The sequence below is a fragment of the Odontesthes bonariensis genome, chromosome 15 (genome assembly GCF_027942865.1).
Source record: "Odontesthes bonariensis isolate fOdoBon6 chromosome 15, fOdoBon6.hap1, whole genome shotgun sequence".
Classification (NCBI taxonomy): Eukaryota; Metazoa; Chordata; class Actinopteri; order Atheriniformes; family Atherinopsidae; genus Odontesthes; species Odontesthes bonariensis.
In genome coordinates this window covers 19,313,174-19,332,541 of record NC_134520.1, presented here as the reverse complement: position 1 = coordinate 19,332,541, position 19,368 = coordinate 19,313,174, and the positions used below count along the sequence as shown (strand labels likewise).

Below are 19,368 nucleotides of genomic sequence, written 5' to 3'. Positions count from 1 at the left end.
AGTTATCTCGAGAGATCATTTGGGGCCAACTCAAGAAATGTACCTGCAGTTTTAGCTGCCCAGGAGCGACCAGCCTGGTTGAAGGCAGCAATGCCCCTTATCGTTGCCCGCAGGATGCCCCATCGAAACATGGCCACCGGGTCCATGCCAATGAGCTGCCGCACAAAAGCACTGTCGCTGCTACGCAATAAAGCCACAATATCGGGGCGCATGTGGTCTGTGTTCTTCTCCCGGAAATCCTGGCACGGTCAAAAACATTAAGAGTGTCAGAGGTGACAAAAAATTAAAAAAAAAAAAAACATTCTCATATCATTTTTTTGCTTTTACCTTAATTTGATATTTGACTTTCCCTGCAAAGTGCTGAATGACGAAGGCGGGCTCCATGACTGGAGTGGGTACAAAGTATTTGTTCCCTTGATGCTGCTGCTTGAATTTGGCCAACAAGGTCTCATCTGTAGCGCGTGGAAAGCTGGCACGGAGGTGTGGGAAGAAAGAAAAGGGGGAGGACAGAAAGATGAGAGAAAAGGAACAATTGAAAAAAATGGACAACTTCAACTGGATCAAAACAAACGCTGCAGCCATATGACACGAACGAAAGCAGCCGTTCTTACTTGCTCTCCTCGTCCAGCAGGTACAACAAGCCGGTAGGTTTCTTGCTGATAAGATGGATGCAGCCCACATTGTCTGTGTAGTCAATGTTGTGCCAGGTGATTCCCTCTGCTTGGTACTCCTCCTGAATAAGTCAGCAACGTTTTTTTTGTGAAGAAGCTCTTTGGTGATTTAGATTCTTTCAACAAAGTTCAACAATATAATCAACTGGTCTCAAAACTATAGTATTACAAATGCGCAGCACCATTCCAAACAGATGGTTTCTGTTTTATTGGGATTGCCAAACAGATGCAAAATGTTTATGGAGTTGCATTTGACTCGGTGTTATAACGATAGCTTTGATTCCTATTCCCATTGTCCTCAGGAACTGTTATGATCTGATACACTTAGATAAACTTTCCATGTAACTTTTCAGGAAATGTTTGGATGAGTCATCGCTTCAGTCCTCATTAATACAAACAGAGAGTCAAACGTTTGAGTCACATGGAAGCAAATCCGGTGCTTGTGTGTGATAGGCGTAATCAAATCCAACTGCTTACCTGTTCCAGATTAAAGATGTGATGGTTGAAGTAATACTGCAGCTGCTCATTTGCATAATTGATGCAGAACTGCTCAAAGCTGTTGGTCTGAAAGTCCTCAAAGCCAAAAATGTCCAGAACGCCAATGGACAAGCACTAGAAAAACAATACAATGAATGAAATTCATTCTCGTGCACCTATAAACTGTTACTGAGCTATCTCGGGAACATTTCAATGTAACTGTGTGGGATTGTAGCGTTTGTTTCTTACAGGGACAGATTCCTCCATGTCTTTCTTGTTGAGCAGTGCATGGTTGATGCGCAGGACGATCCAGTCAAACAAGGCGCTGTACAGAGATTTGGCCATGGAGTCTCTGGCTGTGATAGCCTGATGGGAAAAAAAAAGAAAAAAAGAGGGTTTTATTTACTACGACTCCGCTGAGCTTAACTGAATTAAAGAGAGTTTCACAGAGTGCTTTAAAATGTGAACCTGAATTCAAAAAAGAGACCAAATAAACCACAGCTACAGTAAACATCATATGTCAAGAGGAAGAGATCTGAAAAGGATTTACAATAGGTTTGCCAGGAATAAAGAGGAAGATGCACACAGACACACAGCCTGTCGATTACACGATTAAGAGCTGCCACACTAAGAACAATAACAATCATAATGTGCTAAAAAAGCGTTCCCATTCCTGTTCATTTAATCACTGAAAGTGATCCCAACAAAATTGTGGGCCACTATCGTTGTAGTAATCCACTTGACTTGGAGGAGTATCCATTGTACAACCATCCTTTTACAGTTGTCGTTACAGTCATTGGTGTGGACGCCTCTTTGTGATGAGTGGGACACTGGAAAGACATTTTAATGCTAAAAGCTTACCTCAGAGTGGCTGTAGGGGAGGATCAGCTTGTCGTTGACCGTCACCGTTTTCCTCTTCGTCAGCGCCTCGACCAATAGCTCATCTTTGACCTGCAAGGGACCCCCGCCGATTAGTGCTGGACACAACTACCCTTACACAAGCCAGACAATGCAACATGTCTCACTGATTTTCAGGACACCTTACAAAGGGACAGGATGATACATTTGCATTCTCACATGCTACCTCTCTACAGAACATCTCTTGAATGTTTCAGGACTCCAGTTTATAAGTGAAAAACAGCTATAGTCCAGCAGTGAGTTGGCAAAGATGCAGAAGTTACCTTTAGCAGGTCAGAGAGGGTAGCTAGAACTTCCGGTGGCCCCACATCTAAACCCTCGTCCCGGCCTGTTGACTTCCTCCTGTAGGTCACGTTGCCAAGATACAGGATTGCGGAAAGTACAGAAAAGATCCTGCAACACAGTTGTGAATGTTACAAACACAGAAAGCAACAGGAACAGGACAGTCATAAGACACATGCAGCAGTTATGGTGTTTTTCATTCAGATCATCTGTTTACATTTAATGACAGAAACTGAATGGAGGGATTGTGCAGGACTGTGACTACACACCGTCTGTAATAAACTGCTATATTTGACCACTTTGATGCAGACATTTTTGAGCTCTGAAAAGAACCTTTGTTCTAATTTGTATTTTTGGTAAATGACTCAATGCATAGACCAAAACAATGTTGTATTTTCAGCACATGCTTCAGGACTGACTAAAGGGCACTTTCCAACACTACTTAGAACTTTTTTACCGATTCACTCACTGTTTCTTAGTGGCTGGAAGGAAGCCAACCATCTCCATTGCCTGCTGCAGCCTTTCAAAATCGTGACACAAATCTTCCTCATCTTCTATCTTAAAATTTTCCTAAAAGAAAAAAAAAAAAAAAAGAGAGAGAGAGAGAGAGATAGAGTTGGTAAGGACTTATGGAAATTAGGTAAAACCAAAAATGGCCCAACAAGAACAGACAAGGGACAAAATGAAATGGAGGATGAGACAAGATGGCAATGAAAACAAGCTAGCAAACAAAGACTGCTTCATTAACATGCAGCGCACATGTGTGAAGTAAGCTGGGAGTGTATACAGCAGCCTACTCAGAGGCTTGGCAATCTTTATGAATACCAGATCCACTCAAAGTCAACTACAGTGTTACCTATAAGGTCAAATCTTTAAGTGGATCAAGTCATAGTTTATCAACACAATTTAAAAGTACTTAGAAGGTTAAGTGGACTGAGCAGGGCAGAGCAAAATTAAACGAACAGTCAAGAATTTTTGTAGTTAATAGCAAATTTGCTCGATGTGACGGGCAGCTGGGCAGAACTGTACCTGCTTGAGGTAGAAGTACTCTTCAGGCGGCAGCAATTTAAACTCCTTTCTTTCTTCCTCTGAGGCACCCAACAGCAGGTAGTAAAACACGTGATAGTTCCTGGGAAAGAGCAAAACAAATTAAAGTCATCAATGTAAAAACAAATTTAATTTGCAAACACCTCTGTGAATTAATGTTTTTTTTTTTTTATTAGCATCCTGCAATTGTTTGTTATCATCTTGAGAATAGTTGCACATGTATGGGAGCCTAATGTTTATGGTCATACACAGGGAAAGTTTTGGTAATAAACCAAGAGTAAACACATTGTAAAAAGGTTATAGAAAGAAGACAATCTCTGCAGCTTAGTGATGATCATATCAGTTTTCCACTTGTGCTATCAGCAGGCAGGTAGAGCTTTGTTGTAAAAGCACATGGGAATAATGAGTCTCTTCTTATCACTAAGAATAACATCATACAGTAGTCTCACCCCCTGACTAGACGGGCAAGACGCACTGTCAACAGCAACCGTAGGCGAGGTGATTAACAGCCCTGTGTGCAGGCTGGCAGTGAGGTTACGAAGACTATTTCCAAAATTAGCTGGGAAAATCAAGACAGGCAACTAATGAATGCGTAATGCTCTTCTAAATCAAAAACAGCTACTGTATGTTTTTAGTCACAGCCTCAGCAGTGCAGCTCTAATTTTTTTTTCATTTGATATTTTAAACATTCAGAAGGTTCAAACCGGTGCTACTCAAAGTCTGTCAGTCTCTTCCTTCAACTTTCTCACCACCATCACAAGGAAAATTAAACAACTGGTCACGCCCCTAACATTCTGACTGCATCACCCAGTTACCAAAGCCCAAATATTTGTTTGTGTATTAGTCACGCGAGTAGCAATAGTCTGGCAGTGCAGTCATAAAGGGAATGTTGCTATGAGTAACGAAGACTTGCATGACACGAAGAAAGAGTGAGCGTCAACACGAAGAGGGATGATGTCTCTCGGAAGTGATAGCCAGCAAAGTCAACCCTGAGTTTTTAGTTTTACTTTTAAAATACGACAACAGATATCGATTGAGCTAAACATCTGCAACATTAACTTACACAAAACCACGTGGACGGCTTTACAAATTTGAAGTGGTCAAGCTGGTTTTAAAATGATCTCTGAACGTTATACTTTGAGTATTAAGAGATGTGTCAATCATTTTCATGGGCAACATTTCTCAGCCAACAATGGAAGAACAGGTTGGGAGAATATTAAGAGAATCTCTACATAAAGAAGCTTTTATAGTTGGTTAAAAACTACATCTACAGTGTGTGTGTGTGTGAGTGTGTGAGATGAACATCTAAAATCAGACTGAAGCTTTCAGCTGAACTTCAAATTTAACCATCACCAGCTCCTGAGGAAAACTCAGCATGTTTATACAGACAGCCCCTTGAAGCCCAATGGGGGTGAAAGGTCAAGACCCCCCCCCCCCCCCCCCCCCCCCCCCCCAACTCCTCCTCACCTCTCGTTCTTCTCTCTGGAGACCAAGCGGGACTTCTCCAGGAGATATTTCTCCACCACAGCCCTGAAACATGGAGAGGGGAAGAAAAAAAAAATAGAATAAGAAGAAAGAAAAGGAACGAGGATGAATAACTTTACATTTGAGGTTACATTTAAGCTCCATGTGTGTTTGCGTGTGTGTATGTGGGTGTGTATGTGGAAGTGGGGTGGTAATAAAGAATCAGAGGAGGAGCAGGAGGGGAAGTGAGGACAGATGGTTGGAACAATAAGTAAACACATACAGTCGGGTGAATGCTGTGAACACATCACGCTCACACTGAAACGCAACTGTGGAGGCTTGAGAGGAACGTAGAGGTACACTTTCACTGCAGTCACGAGCTATGCAGCTTTAAACACAGTGGTATTTACCAAATACACCAGGCCAAGGCAATAAAGTTGTCTAAATCAAATTTTATATCTTAGACTTGTTTTTTGTATGGCCAAGAAAAAAAAACAACAGACGCCAGTCCTCATGACACACTAAGAATAGAGCCATGTTGTGAGAAACTTAACTGTATCCATCCACTAAAAGCGCAGCCTCAACTAGAGAGAGACTAACAAAGTTAATATTTCTCACATATGTACCTGCTAGATAATACTATGTGTGGGTGTGATGCCTTGTAGTTTTGATGGCCACAAAACTCTATTCAACCAAATATTGATAAAGTACTTTTTTGGGTGGGGGGCCTGAAGGCGTACCCTGAGTAACTGTCAGGAATTCAGTTTCAGCTGCCCTCTCATACTGAGCTCTGTTGGGCAAGTTATATGTATCACTGACATGAACAAGGCGTCTGAACTCCATGGAAATGCTGATGGGAGCCAAACAAACAGAGTGGTGACAAACTGAAGGATAAAGCTGAACCTCAAAAAGGTAGAGAGTCTGTTGGCTGTGTTTTGTAGTGGGAGGCCATTTCTCCATTGGTTAATATGACGGGGGCTTAAATGTCAAGCTACAGCCTTTGCTGGTGTGATGGTTCAACCCAGATAAACACCTACTGGGGATTTTGGACTAATGTGTCAGACAGCAGTCTCTACTTCTTCTTCTTCTTCTTCCTTTAAAGTATGTCTTCTGTTTCACGGTTCTGCTCCACCTCACTTTTGCCCCCAGTGAGGAGGGATTTGCCGTACAGAGACCCAGAGTGAGAGCATAAAAACATCCAGTCCGTCAGTCAGTCATTCACTCAGAGGGCACAGGAAAGCGGAAGAGCAGCCTCCCCTTTGTTAATCTCCTCTATTGACTGTCTGAATGGCTGCCACTGGAAATGGATAGAAAGACAGGCGGCCTTTGTTCAGTCTACAGAGCAGAGCTGTGATGGCCCTCTGAGTCCTTTACGGTTAAGAAGCTGAAAGCTACACTCACATGAACAGTGGTGGTAAACTGGGTGAAATTATTTGTTTTGAGTAGATTGTTGTCTGCATTCCATTGTCCCAAGGGTTTCACTTTGTAGCAAAGCTAACTTAAATGAACTCCGCAGACTGAATTAGAGACTCTCATGATGGGACCAGGTGCCACTCGGAGATAATTAGGCCGGGGATACCCACCAAATGTGGAGCTAAGTGGGTGTCACCACAAGCATTTACACATTTCAAATCGCTATTTACAGGCGCATGTGGCTTATATATACACGTGTCAGTTTGAAGTTTAAACACCGTGCTCAATGTTCTCTCCAGCCCTTCACTTTTTGACTCTGCTACAATTGAATCAGGTTTTCTTCTTTAACAACACTATACTGAGCAGTTGTTCCCCTCTCCTGACGAGGAAATGAGGAAGTGACACAGCTGACCAAAGTTTGATTCAGCTTCGGACTAGAATCTGGCTGCTAAGAAAAAGGAAGAGCATGCTAGTGGTTGAAAGTTTCAGTCCACCTAAACACTGCACATAGGAAGGGTCGCGTGACTGCCAAAATAAAACAAAAAACAGAAAAGAGGAAGATATTTGGCTACAGAAATGCAGAGGATCCTGATGACAAGCCACAGGAAGATGAGCACATAAGACTTGTTAAAATGTCCCTGAATGTCTTGAAGATCAGATTTTGGCTGAGCTGCTTGCAGCAAACTAGGGCGGCGCAATACTAGGTAAACCTGCAATAAGTGAGATCATTGTCAAAAATTGAGATGATGATATGGCTTATGAGATATAATCAACAAATACTTCAGTATACAGTGTAATGCAGCCATCTTTAATGCTCCTGCGTAGGGTCCTACTACTTCAGGTTAAAATGATGGACATGGAAAAAAAGTGATACTAATATTGTGCATGTTGATATTGCGAAGGAGGTAAATATTCAATATAATGTGCAGCGCTAGCTGAAATAGACATATACACACATGAACCCGGTGCTGGCTACTTACCCTCGAACCACTCCGCTCTCCAGATAATTAACCTGGATGAATTTTCCAAAGCGGCTGGAGTTGTTGTTGTGGGCTGTCTTGGCATTACCGAAGGCCTGACGAGAAGACAAGCGGACAAAAACCAGGATATATTATTATTAGATACAGCAAAAGTTTAGTGCACCATCACCTCAGCTGTTTTTCCTCTTAATGTTTCTTCCTTTTTTTTGGAAGAGTTAACTCAGAAGAGTAATTTATTTTAAAAAAGCAGGTTAAAAAAAAAAAAAAAAAAAGGACCAGAGAGTTGTCTACAGGACAACATATGGGGTTTAATTGAGGTTTCAAAGGCTACGGCTACTTCAATAAACTAAACCCACTAGCGCCAGTAAAATGTTTCAATCTCTGGCAGCCTACTGGTGATGTCTAGAAACTCTACTGTGAACCGTGCTGGCTTTTACACCATATATGGAAGTGCTTCTGAGAGCTACAATAGCATCTGTAGTGGAGTGTTTTTCAAACTAAACATCTCTCCATCAGTACCCTTACCGAAGTCAACAACAACAAATCTCCATGACAACTAAGAGAATGAATACTCCAGAGGTTAGATCTTGTTGCTGCAAAGCAGCTGAAACTGCAGAAGGGGGTGCAAGTGTGTGTCGGGTGCTCCTTAGAAGGAGGTGAGCATCTGCAGCTCGCAGTTTCTTCTTGCCCTCCTCCAGCACCCCTCTCATTCATCTCTTTCTTTTCTTCCCTTACTTAACATCTTTTGCATCATTTGCTCCATTTTTTTGTGTGCGCGTGTGTGTGGATGTAGACGAGCGAGTGAGAAAATGAAAGAGATGGAGAGAACATAGGTCAGTGATGATAAATGAGGCTGAGCCAGTCCTTCTGTACAGCAATATCAGACCAGAGGAACAGAGGGGCTTTTTTTTTTTTTCCAGGCCTCGGGTAAATTCTAACCCAGCCAGAGGCGCAGAGAACCCAGAGAGGCCCCGATTACTACATTGATACGGTAACAGAATAGCAGCCTTTTTTTTTCATGATGCGCATGTTCACGTAGTTACACACACACACACACACACACACACACACACACACACACACACACACAACAAAAAGGCACTGCAGGGGAAGTTGACTCAGTGCATGTTAAATAGGAGCCACATTGTATTTTTCAAAGCAGTTGCAGGGTGAATTTGATACAGTGATGTTGGGGCTATTCAGGGTGTGCGGGTACATAATAATACACGCACACACACACACACACACACAAACACACCTAGAGGGTCTAACAGAGATTCCTTGGGATGAGCCGTTGACCTATTTTCTTTTTTTGCACTTCCATTCTGCACGATTTTCTCTTGTGTTACACACTTTATTAAACCGATATATATACCGTGATTCCTTATTTTTCAGTGCACTGGGACAAATTGAATAAGACATGATTAGCCGAATTAGTTTGACCCTGGAGGGATCTACGGGCAAACAGTTTTCAGTTCTTCATAGATGATGAAAGAAATGTTCAGTTGTCTGTGACCAGAGTTATGTTCAGTCTAATCTGGACTTGCTCAGACAAAGCACCAACCAACTCATTAATTCTTCTTCCTCTTCAGCAGGCGCACAAAATCTACCACACAAGACTCACGTTGATGTATTTCTTTAAAACTTTTGTTCCTTTGCTTTTTAACCTTATTTATGTGAATAAATAAATATAAATTAACTTTTTATGTGATTCCTATGGGTACTAACCATTGCTTCTGTTCAATCTCTGAGGATCAGTAAATAGGTTTTGGAGCCAATGGTGTCTGAAAGCTCAGTGTTGCCCACTGTGCCCAGTCCTGTTTTCAAACCCCTCCCTCCACAAACCTTGCAGCCAGGAGTACAAAACCCTGGGAAATCTCTGCAAAGCCCAGGCCACTGGGCCATGGAGGGAATTCTAAACATCTCACAGCATCATTCGTATTCAAACATGCCCACCAGCAGTCAGTCTGATTGGCTAGAAGGCTCAGCGGGTATGAGGAAGCAGACCAACAGCTAGTCAAACCGTGGCCATGGGAAGACACAGTCTAATCTGCATTCTTACAAAACTAGGTTAGCACAGAAGTAGTTTGCGGAAGAAAAAGAAGAGCGGGAGAAAGGGCAGTAGAGAAAGAGAGAGGCGGGAAAAGGGGCATATGGGACCTCAGCAATCTATAGTATGTACACATGTGCATGATGTGGATTCAGTGTGCATTACATGTAGTCAGCAAGCTTCTCTGGAAACTGTGCTTCCTGTACATTTCCACTAAAGCTCAGCCAGACCCACCAGTATGAAGTCTCACATCCTCATTCAGCCTACTTCACATACACACACACACTTCTCCTTACAAAACGAACTAGGGCCGTGTCTCCAAGAGGCATGATTTACGAGTTGTTTGCCTCAACAAGCAAGCAGAGCAGACATGAGAAAGTATAAATAATACATTTAAAAAATACCATCAATAACTGTATAAGTTCTAATATAAACTTGCAAGAAAAGAAAGAAGAAGAAAAAAAGAGAGAAAAACAGTCTGATGATGTGTACAAGATTAGATGTTCATGGAAACAATTTGATGATAACTCCTCAGACAACTTTTTATGCTTCGAGTTGTCATATGTTACTAATTTCAGCATAATTTCAACATTCCTACTGACAGGACAACTAATAGACAAGAAAAGTATGAATCCAAGTAAAGAGTTACTGGTGTAAGCCCTTATTGGTAGAGTGGCCTTATCCGTTATTCTTGCTTTTCAAAAGAACTTCAGTTAACTGTTTCCAGAAGCGCAGCCAAGGCCATGACACCGACACCTCACTACAGCATGGGTACACCCACAAAGGACTCTAAATAATCCAACTACCACAAAGACTGTTCCCACATTCGGTGGACAACAGCAGCCACTCATGCAAAAATGAACTAAACCTCTTAGTGGAAAAGCTTATTCTTTCAGCTGCAGGAACTTCCAACCCACAACTATCAATCATGTGCTTTAAGCCCAACGTCAGTGTACATATATCAATTACAGGTTAAATTGGACATCCAAGCAGCAGGGGCATTAAGTGTGTAATCACTGGTAGCTGCAGGGTTGATGCAAAACACCCATGGTAGCTGGTAACAGAGTAATCATTGTTTGTTGTCGTCTCAAATGTGTAAAATACTAATAAAAGACTGAGATCACATGTTTTTGGCTGCGATTGAATGCAACCACGTCTCCTCCTCTGTGCTTGACTTTTCGTCAGGTCAACAGTATACATAATACCATCTACATTTTAACCCCTGAGGCTTAACTCATCTGACATGTCATCAAAGAGCTGATTCGGGCACTTAGAGGGGCTATCGCTTACATCCATTTACTGTAAAACAGCAAACAGCTGGGTCTTCATCCACTTGTGAAGCAAATCTGAGGCGAACGTTTGAAAAGCAGCAAAAAACAATGTTTCAGAGGAATAAACTAGACTGTCACCAGAAGATGGTGGTATAAACTCAGATGCTAGTGGTTCCAGTTACATAGAGGAAGTAGTTGTTCTGATCTGAAACTAGAGCTTTTACCTCGGAAAAAAAAGGGGACATGCAAAAGATGACAACAGAGAGAGCTCTTCATAAGGAATTATTTTCATCCCAGGGAATATCAGGGATATCATATCATTTCTGGAAAGCTGCTAGTGTGTCAGCTCATTAAGTCATGTCATTTGAATCTTTACTAAGTCAGATGTCATTTAAAAAAGTTGTTTTCATCTCTCCTAATGCACGTCAAGTCTTCTGGACAAAAAAAACCCCCAACTCAAAACCAACTCAAACAACAGCCAAATGATAATCAAAACCCAGCTTTTAATAGGCTGTCTTGAATCTCTGACAGAACCGCTCACATTGCTGGCTGACACAGAAAAGCCGAAAAGACTCGGAGCTTAATTAATTCGTCCTTCACGTGTGAGAGATACAGCAAATACACTAAATGTGCGCTGCTTTTAGGTTAAAGAGAAGATGTCAGGGTTTTGGAACTCTTTAAAGCAATGAAGGGTGATGAGAAATGGTGACAACTGCTAGCTGCAGTGTTGAAGATTTACAGATTTGCACAAACACGGTAAATTATGTCATAAATGATTTGGCCGGTTATTATACAGCAGCTACGACTCAGCTGCCGAGGAAACTAACTTGAGCTGGATGACAGCGTGCTGGAAATAAAGAAGAGGTAGTGGGGGGGTTAGGAAATAAAGAAATCTGTAACTGCTTCAGAAAGCAATGGTTGATAGTAACTGCTATTTTTTAGCAAAGATGGATAAATAAATCAGACTCATCTTTACACTAACTTGGTCCCAGTTGTTCAAAAGGACACAGAACTGTTATATCCCCATTATCAACTCAGTACATTAACATTATCATCACATCAAAAAGCAGATCCACCTTCAGTTTTATATTGCACTGCACAATTATCTGTGTTAAAGGTAAATCTACAGGGGCATATGCACTGAAGCAATGACTGAACCTGCAAACAGGAACAAACCAACAAGGCTGTGAGAAGTAAAGTCACAGAGAGATAAGAATCCATACAGGAGGAAACCAGAACACACAACATCTTTGTTTTCTATCTTGCGCAAGAATTTCAGCAATTCTGCGTTTGTTCAATCTGAACACAACGAAACGCACCAGGATTTCAACATTTTTAACAGACATCGTACATGAAGTCCCAAGTGGTCCCTCACTCCCGCAGCTCACATTAGGAAATATGTTACCGTGCACCATTAAAGAAGTCCAATTTTACTTTAGTTTGAATATTTCCAGTAAAAGGTGATAAGGAATTCAAACACTTGGAGGGAGGCCTTCACCAATCTAAGAAACTAAACCTTTTGTTTTCCCGTTTGTTTCCAGAAGGTGAACCATTTTTGAGATCTTCACGATAAAAACAAACAAACAAAACATTGCTTAGCCTTTTGTATTAGTTCTATTCATAATATACAATAGTAGAAAAAGACAACGTTCAACTGAATTTTCAAGTACATGTGAGGGCTGGCTAAGTTGATTTAGCTGGTTTAAAGTTAAAGTTAATGCACAAGAACAGTGGAAGAGGCAAAGCAATTCGGTAGTTACGATAAAGCTTGAAGTGCCAGTTTTGCTCCTCTGGTGTTTTACCATATTGGAGATTTTTTAAGCAACTCCACCCATGTCTAGATGAGTACCACATCAAACCCCAGCTTGTGGTGTGGCCAGGGTACCACAAATAGACTGAAAAAGCCTGCTTCTACATGTGAGCTGAGCATGGCCTGTAAGTAAGAATGCTCTGCACGTCAGTAAGATTCAGAATTACATGACAGCAGGAATGTATTTCTATATACAGCATCTATTTCTATGTGTGTGTGCATGTCTGCTTTAAAATGATTCATGGGCATGACACAAGGAATTAAACCCTGTAGTGCCAACTTTTCCCAGACTCGTACACAATGCCACCCACCCTGAATAACTACTCATATACAAGAGATAAACAATAGATCAGCAGACAGAATGGCCAGCTACTCCTCTGCACTTCCTGAACAACAATACAGTACTCCGGTCTAGCCACACCCCTCAAAGCTCTGAGCTAACAGCAGAGGGAACTACTGCCTTTACTTCCCGTGTCGTAGCTGCTTCCTGTTAAAGGGTTCCGGATGATAGGAACTTCCTGTCTGAAGCTGTGAGACAGAGTTGCATGGAGGAGGCTGGGGACTTTGAACAGGAATGTGTACAGTACTTAGCTGAGACATCAAGCCTAAGTTACACATGTCTACTGTACAGATTCTGCTAGATGAGGAGTGTCACTTGTAGAACAACTCAAAGCTAAATATCAGCGGTTATTTATCAATCACTCATAACCTTTTTGGGATTAATGTTACAGCCACTGATTTCCTTCTCAAAAACCCCCCAAAATCAATCGTTACATTGCTGAGTGGATGAAAGAACTGGCAAATAAAGAGTTACATCATACCTTACATAAGGAGCTTTTTGTGTACACGAGGAGGAAACTAAGGTATAAACACATCTAGACAAAAAAGGACCCCAAGAAGTTTGATCTCATCTCGAGCAAGCTGGTTAACTGGTAGTACACTTTACTTTAAATCAGAATTTCAGGTGTGCTTAAATGAACCAGAATCAGTCTAATCACTGAAGGTACAGCAGTTAGTATTTTTGTCCATTTTAGAAAAGAATATTCATGAATTTGCACAAAACATTTCAGAAACAGGCTTTAATGATTCGGTCACAAGTGCGATTCTCTGAAAATGTTCATTCTTTCTCACGAACATTTCTCTATCTCTCAGAATTCTTCAGATGTGCTTGCCAAAAGAGAAAGAAAAAAAACTTTCTCTCACTACTAACACATATTTCTAACATATAGCCTTCCATATACACGCCAACGTGCTGAAAAAGAGGCAGGCCCTGCTGACAATTCAAACAAGTGAGCTGCAAAGTCTGGCAAAAGAACAAATATGCATGTAACAGGTAACCACATAACAGAGGATCAACCAGTTGAACCAGTTCACAAGTGACGTACTCTATTAGAGTTGGTGAGCTTTTATACAGGCGGGAGCACAGAAGCTCTCTGAAACAACATCTCCAATACGTTACTGTTTGTAGACAGTTTTATATAGAGATATATATAATCATGACCATTAATAGAGTAAAATTTAATAATATAAAAAGACTGGTACATTGTACTAACAGAAAAGCAGCTTTTCCACACTGTCTCAGGTTGGGGTTACTGAATCTGCCAGTAACGCGGTACAAAGCCAGAATCCAGCACCACAAATGATGATCTCATCTCCTCAAAATGTGAACCCCAGGCCCCAAGACCTCCACTATAGCTTGAGGATACAGACACAGGCGTAAGCACACATCTTCTACCACTTTCATCTAATCAGCTTCAAAAAAAACAAGAAAGAACTATTTAGAATCCATTTGTCAAAGTAAAACTTCACCCTCTGGGTAAACATTTCTAAAACTAGTCTTTTATGCTCTACTTAAAATGTCTGAACAGGAATGTGTCCAGAAAGATCCACAAGTCGTTCACTCTTTGTGTGGTGCTTTTACCGAGTTACAGAGTTTGTGTAGTTAGGCAACAATGTCGGCCATCTTATGAGCATGCTGCACAAAGTCTTTTTACATCAGCTCACTGGGAGAGTCTCTTTGCAAGTAACACTGTGGAAAAACTTAAAAGGCAACAGTCTCCACTAATGTTTCAACCTTTCTAAGTAAAATGCTCAATAACATGCTATGAAGATGCCAGGAGGAAGTGGACAGCTCTTCAGAAGGCAGCATGATTGCGTGACTGGTCCCAGATACAGTCTGATCTCAACTTCCTCCACTGATCAGGCCAGAAAAGCCCAAAGACCATCTCCCTGTCTGGCCCTGCAACCGCAGCTTTGGACTGGGTCTGACACACATACGCTGCGTTTGGATAGTGAGCGGCGGAGTGGCAGCAAGTCTGCCAAAGAGACCAGAACTGCGCTGATGGAGGGGAAAAATATCCCTTCGTTGACTCCCTCGTCATTCCTAAATGTCGTCTGGAACCAGAGGATTTGACAGACTGACACACATCAAGGGACCAGCGGCGGCAGCTCTGTGTTTGAAAGCTCGGGCACCGAGTCAGCCGGCCCTCAGAGGACGGAGACACGACAGATGATACAAGAAAACACTGTGCCTTCGTGTTACTGCAACTGCTCACCCCGTCTTTCTTTTTGTACAGATTCCAACATTGTATTTTCCTAAAATTAAAAAAAATAAATAAAAACTTGCTCTCACAGATCAGAGGTTTCTGCTTTTAGCACCATTTTGTACTTTGAATAAACCACATTCCACGTAAGGCTTTTCTGGCTAAAGGTCTATTTTTGGCCACATTACTGGGAAATAAAACTGAAAAGTATGCAGAGATTTACTTCCAGATCAGGACTGAGAGTCATTAATTCACCACAACAAGACAGGCAGTCAAACTGAATCCAAGTACTGGGATTTGAGCTTTTTGCCTACATGTTATTCAGGTGACTGCACACGGGCAGAAAAGGTTTCCACGACGGACCTTTTGTCTGCGGTCTTGGGTGCGATCACATTTCATCTTTTTGCATCTTTATTCATCCTATTCATCTAAAATAAAAAAAACATACAGATCTGATCACAGACAGCACGCTGAAATATGATATGAGCGGCTGTCCAACACTGTATGAGAAGAAGATTAATGCTGATCAGGTGCTGATATCATCTTTACCAAAATATTCCTCTTTTTGGGAAGGCAAACGTTCAGCTCTTTCACAAGTAAATGAGACCCCACTTCTCATTAAGCACATTTACATGGCGGCAGAAAATACTTTTTTTTTTTTAAACATAAAAACTGTGTAAATCAGACAAATACCAGGGCTTTAAAATGAATGTAAACAAGTTCGTCTAACCCAGGGATGTCCAAAGTCGGTCCTCGAGGCCCGCTGTCCTGCAGGTTTTAGATGTTTCCCTGCTTCAACACACCTGATTCAAGATTAAAAGGATCTCTTCAAAAGATTGTTAAGTTCTGTACAAGCCTTCTAATGACGCATTGATCCGAATCTAACACCAAGATTACGCAGTTAGGAATCACTGTATGTATATATTGAATTAAAATGAGCCTTGGCGCTCCGCCATGCCTCAAAGGTCGAGCTTTTTGTGAAAACAGTGAAGCACGAGCGTGTATTAAAACAAGCCAAATTCCTAATAAAGCTGCTCTCATTCACACATTTCCTGCTCCTTTAGTAAGAAAGCTAAACGCACCAGAAACTGTGACTGACTTGCAGTCTATTGAAGCAGTTCCAGATGGTCACTCTGTACTAATAATAACATAACCGCAGCTTCATCTTACAAAAATCACAGCTCAAGTAACTTAAAAGACCACGTCTATGCGCTGAATTACCAGAATGTCTTGAACGCTTACTCACACAGTCCACACTGTTGTGGCGTGAGACACACTTCAGTCAACAACTAAATTCCACTTCCTCGCACTCATCTGTTACAAGGACGGTGGTCCAGTTAAATGGCCCAGTCGAGCTCAAACTGTAGCTCGACTCCACAGCGCAGGGAACTGTACTGAATAAAGGATTAAAAATAAACAAACAATCAAGAGTCAAGTCTTTTCTCTGCCAAGTACCTAAGGGATAAACTGTGAATAACCTTCATGGTGGAACATTTTCTGGTAAATCAAGGTAAAAAGCTAACAGATGGCTACTTTCAGCATGTGACCGTTTCATCACAAAACACAAAAGAAGATGGAAGTGTGCAGCAGGTCTTGGCTATTTATTTTGTGCAGTATAAGGATTACTTCAGCTGCCCTACACACAGAAAACCTTTATCTAATGATGAGACCCCTCGCAGTATGTTCCTAAGTGACAAACACGGAGAGATGCATCTCCCAAAATAACGTACACAAATTTTTGTTCCAGGCTGAAGGTACTCTTTAGCCATTTAAATCTTCTTTGTGTGAGGTGCAGAGATGGGAGATGTCTGTCTTCTCACAAAAAAAATAAAAAATGGAAATGTTTCACATTCATCACTCTACTTTTAACCGTCACTGCACAGATGAAAGCATTCAATCAGGGGGGTGAGAATCATGCTAGTGAGAGTGTCTGTGATAACACAATAATGACATCCTCCTCTGTCTGGTTGTGAATGAGATTTATTGTTAGCCAAATAGTCATTTTGAATTACACATCTCTTATCAACCAGAGGTGGAATTGAGTAAGATATGTCAAATAAAGGATGCCCTCATTCCCCTCAGAAAGTGGGATTATGAAAACTATGACATGCAAAAGGCAGACTGGAAGGATAATGCGGCCTGAAATGAGCTTGAAATCTTTTTCTAAAGCAGCTCTCAATTTCAAGCGAGTTGGACTTCAGCTAGCATAAGGGGGTCTTAAATCAGCTGCTCTTTTCTTCCTGTCTGTTCTTTGAAAGCTGATGCTCATGCAGATGTGAGAAACGCTGCAAAAAAAAAAAAAAGGCCGGCCAGAGGCACCAGATGCAATCGGCAAAGATTATACAGCTGATTAACATGAACAAGTTTATGTTAATTTACAACTCGACAAGAACAGCCCACTTCTATTAATTTAGACATTATTGACAAAGTCTCACCCGTCACTCAACGTTTTGTGGCTGTTGTTTTCAGCCTTATATCCCAGCTGCACTTTCCTCACGGTAATGCTACAGTTCAGTTCACACAAAAACACTTAAGTCATGATCACAGCCGGGTCTTCTTGGATACACTCAGGTATTCAGCATATTGTTGAATGAACATGAAAACATGACGCAGGAAAGATGTATTCTGATGCTGTCGTTTAATTAATAAGTGCTGGCCTTTCCTGCCTACAAGAAGCACTGAGGCTCGGTCTGTTTAACCAGAAAGCACGTTTCTAGTTTCAGTTTGGTTGTAGTTTTTGTTCGTTCTGGCCTGTCAGCGACTGCAGAGAGCAAGTCAGTACAAGCATGTCATTTCTCATGAAGAGGAAAGCAGGAAGAGGAGCAAAGTCACCTGACTGAAACAGTAACAAATATCATTGTCAGGAAACCAAGATTAGAAGCAGCACAGTTAACGTAATGAGAGACATCATTGCTTGCTCAAAAGTAGGACACAGAAAACAAACCAACAACCGAATCCTGTCTAGATTCTCACGGTATTTTGTTCAGAGAACACAAAGAAACACAAGAAGGGACAAAAAAAAAAACCCAACTTCCCCTGTTCTTTTTTTCATTTCATCTTTCTGAATAGACTACAGTACTTACGTTGAAGTCTTCACACTGTATAGGGACTATCATGTGCACCGTAAGCTTAGCTCATGCAGCAGCCTGAAATTATATTTACTCAGAACAGCATGGGATCAGATAACTTCCTCGAATGTTTTATCATTCATGGCTACAGACAATAGTCTCCAAATGTTCCTCAATGCATTTGCCATGCTATGCTTTTACATATCACAGCAACATCATGAATCATGTTTAAGGACGCTGACAGATATAACACCCATGAGATGGTGCCATTCTAAGATAGACTTTAGTTTCACAAACTCAATCTGCTCTTATGGTCTTTTGCAGTGTTCCTTTGTGAAAAGATATTGGCTTTTATAACACAGAGTTTATCCATCACCGTCTCCACATCAGCATTATTTTATTCCACAAACCAGATCAAATCCCTGGGCTCCGCTCTGTTCCACAATGTGTTACACTTATTTCAACAGGATAAGATGGTTAAAATGAGCTTGTTGTCAGTTAAAGTGTCTGGTGCTGCAATCATAAAAACATTTGTCCAACTCTGCAGACACAAGCGTCAGCATCTTACCTCTAGGACAGGTCCGGCCCCAAGGATGGTCCTCTCCACCCCGCTGGCATAGCCTTTCTGGCTGAGTGCAGTCAGACAGTGGATCAGGAAGTTTGTACTCTGTGTCTTGCCTGAACCACTCTCCCCAGAGATAACAATGCACTGGTTGACCCTCTTCCTGAGCATAGCATAGTAGGCCACATCTGCAATGGCAAAAATATGAGGCTCCAGTTTGCCCAGCTGGTGGTTCTCGTACATATTGACATATTTAGGGTTGTAAATGGGCAGGAACTTAAAGGGGTTGATGGCGATGAGGATGCTGCCTGCATAGGTGTAGATCTTTTTCTTGTGAAAGCGTGTGCGCAGATTGTCTAATATGCTGTCCTCATTGAGGACGGGGAGGTTGCAGAGGTCTGCAAAATCATCCTGTGGAGGCGGAAGGAAGCCCCTGGCAGCGAGACGCTGTACCGCTTGTTCCTTGGACAAGGTCGGAAGGTGGACATAATGGATAGAGCCATCGTGATTCCTTTCCTGTGTAAAGTAAAGAAAAATAAACTTTGACTGTTTAGATTTCTTAAACAAACCGACACACAGGCTGGTGTTGCATATTGTGCTTGGAGATTCTATTTTGTGGATACATTTACAGAAATTGTATATATGCAAATTATTATCCAAGACTGATAACTTGGGCTTGTTTCTCACAGAAAATGACAACACAGAGGAAGAAAAAGCAGAAGGAAAAACAATGCAATATTCAAACAGTGGGAGGACTTCTCTCTATTGGCCCGCATCAACCAAATCTGACTGAACAGTGAACTGCGAGCTGT

General features: G+C 41.6%; 1 protein-coding gene across 9 annotated transcripts in view; it reads right to left on the bottom strand.

Moving 5' to 3' along the window:
* LOC142400472 (myosin IXB) overlaps positions 1 to 19,368 on the bottom strand; it is a 51,981-nt gene that overhangs the window by 14,953 nt on the left and 17,660 nt on the right. For all 9 annotated transcript variants that reach the window (XM_075485374.1, XM_075485375.1, XM_075485379.1 and 6 more), the window contains exons 4-15: positions 18,563 to 19,072; positions 7,253 to 7,347; positions 4,863 to 4,925; positions 3,378 to 3,477; positions 2,818 to 2,918; positions 2,330 to 2,459; positions 2,010 to 2,099; positions 1,398 to 1,514; positions 1,149 to 1,283; positions 612 to 733; positions 328 to 469; positions 44 to 239 (exon numbers count right to left, since the gene is read on the bottom strand). In XM_075485374.1, coding sequence (XP_075341489.1) covers positions 44 to 239; positions 328 to 469; positions 612 to 733; positions 1,149 to 1,283; positions 1,398 to 1,514; positions 2,010 to 2,099; positions 2,330 to 2,459; positions 2,818 to 2,918; positions 3,378 to 3,477; positions 4,863 to 4,925; positions 7,253 to 7,347; positions 18,563 to 19,072 — 1,801 coding nt within the window. The remainder of the gene's footprint in view (positions 1 to 43; positions 240 to 327; positions 470 to 611; positions 734 to 1,148; positions 1,284 to 1,397; positions 1,515 to 2,009; positions 2,100 to 2,329; positions 2,460 to 2,817; positions 2,919 to 3,377; positions 3,478 to 4,862; positions 4,926 to 7,252; positions 7,348 to 18,562; positions 19,073 to 19,368) is intronic.